This window comes from Lolium rigidum, chromosome 7, assembly GCF_022539505.1.
Source record: "Lolium rigidum isolate FL_2022 chromosome 7, APGP_CSIRO_Lrig_0.1, whole genome shotgun sequence".
NCBI lineage: Eukaryota > Viridiplantae > Streptophyta > Magnoliopsida > Poales > Poaceae > Lolium > Lolium rigidum.
In genome coordinates, this window is record NC_061514.1 from 66,341,341 (window position 1) to 66,342,991 (window position 1,651).

General features: G+C 52.3%; 1 protein-coding gene across 1 annotated transcript; it reads right to left on the bottom strand.

Moving 5' to 3' along the window:
- Positions 1-580: 580 nt before the first annotated feature.
- LOC124679396 (3-hexulose-6-phosphate isomerase-like) lies at positions 581-1,448 on the bottom strand. The gene has a single exon (XM_047215162.1). The coding sequence runs from the start codon at positions 1,446-1,448 to the stop codon at positions 810-812; it is 639 nt and encodes a 212-aa protein (XP_047071118.1). The 3' UTR covers positions 581-809.
- Between the last annotated feature and the right edge of the window lie 203 nt (positions 1,449-1,651).

The window sequence follows — 1,651 nt, forward strand, 5'->3', positions numbered from 1 at the left end:
ATCTAGATAGCCCAAAAATAGCGTAACAATTCCATTTTATTAGAAAGACATGTTTTTCTTTTGACTTTACCTCCCAAGATACTAAGTATATCGAGGGATACTCAAAATCGTCACGTAGGAAGCATTGGCCCTACTTTTCTAGTAGGATTGAGCCTCTATTGATAAGCTCAATATTATCAAAGAAAAATCATTATTATGAGCTGGAATTTGTGTAAATGAACTTCTCATATCTTGTTATGCAAGATGAGAACCGATCTTTATATATAAAGTGGTGAATTTTGGGGCCATGGCCCTAGAGGGTGGTGACGGTGGGCCTTGCAAGGCGCGATGGATCGGCTCGCAAAGTTGTTTCATGACAAATAATATTTGTTTGTCAAAAAGACAAAATTAGGTGTAAAAAAGCTCTTCACGAGACTTCTTTTAAATCTTTTTTACACATAACTTAAAATATGTTAGTTTTCCATGAAACTTGGCCTGCACATATAATAATATCGAGGTGTACGCCGCATATTTTTTGTTTAGGTGTTTTTAAATTTTAAAATAGTTTTTCCAGCCAAGATCAAATTGCATGTCGATGTCATAGTAACAAAAATAGCACTGGCAACTTTTATAACCCAGACATCGAAACCACAAGTTGGTCACGTCTTTTCTTCTTCTTCTTCTTCTTTACAAGAACTTTTTTTTTTAGTTGTTACTCTGTTATACTGTATGCAACACATGGGCATTTACTAAGAGACATGCTTGACAACAAGTCAACAACACAGTCCTCGGCGCTGTATGAGCAGAAGGTGAAACATTGGACATTTCGACTACTCCAAGTTGGTGTGGCGGGCTCTCATCTGGGCCGGGCTCTGGCCCAGAACGCGCGCGAGCTCCAGCACCACCATCTCGAACAGCACAAACATGGCCCCCTCGTACAGGCTCCCCATCGGCAGCTTCCCTTGCGAGCTTCCCTGCGCCGCCGCCGCCGCCGCCGCCGCGCCACAATCCTCGTCGTCAGCCATGGTCTGCGCGGGGAGGTGGGCGACCACGTCCGCCTGGCGCCCCGGGAAGTCACCCTCCGGCCGGGCCGTGAGCAGCAGGACGCGCGCGCCGGCGCCGCGCGCCACGCCGCAGATGGCGTCGACGGTGGAGAACGCGCCGGGCCCCGCGGAGGCGACGAGGAGGTCCCCTGATAAGGCGGGAGGCGCCGTGACGTCGCCGACGCAGTGCGCGGGGAGGCCGAGGTGCGCGAGGCGCATGCAGAGGGCGCGCATCATGAGGCCCTCGCGCCCGACGCCGTGCACGAACACGCGGCCGCCCCGGGAGGCCGCGGCGGCGAGCTCGGAGACGAGGACGGAGCGCGCCGGGGGATGTGCGGAGGGCGCGGTGAAGACGGACGCGATCTGGGCACATATGGCGGAGGCGTCGGCCGCTGCTGTCGAGGAGAGGGTGTCGCCGCCGCTCATCGTAGTACGAGTTTATCTTATCCGGAAGCTCCCGTGGAGTGGAGAGGAGTAGACTGGTTGCTCTAGCTTTGGTCAACGAGATCGGTGGTTTGGGTATAAGGACGAGAATTGTCCAATATTTTGTCGGAAATGTTTGGGCCGTAAACAAATCGGCTCGACGGCTTCCATTCTTGAGGCCCAAGTGACTACTGTGACGACGACAC

What these genes read in the sequence shown, in the direction of transcription:
- LOC124679396 (XM_047215162.1), bottom strand. Translation starts at nt 1,448, where the DNA reads ATGAGCGGCGGCGACACCCTCTCCTCGACAGCAGCGGCCGACGCCTCC.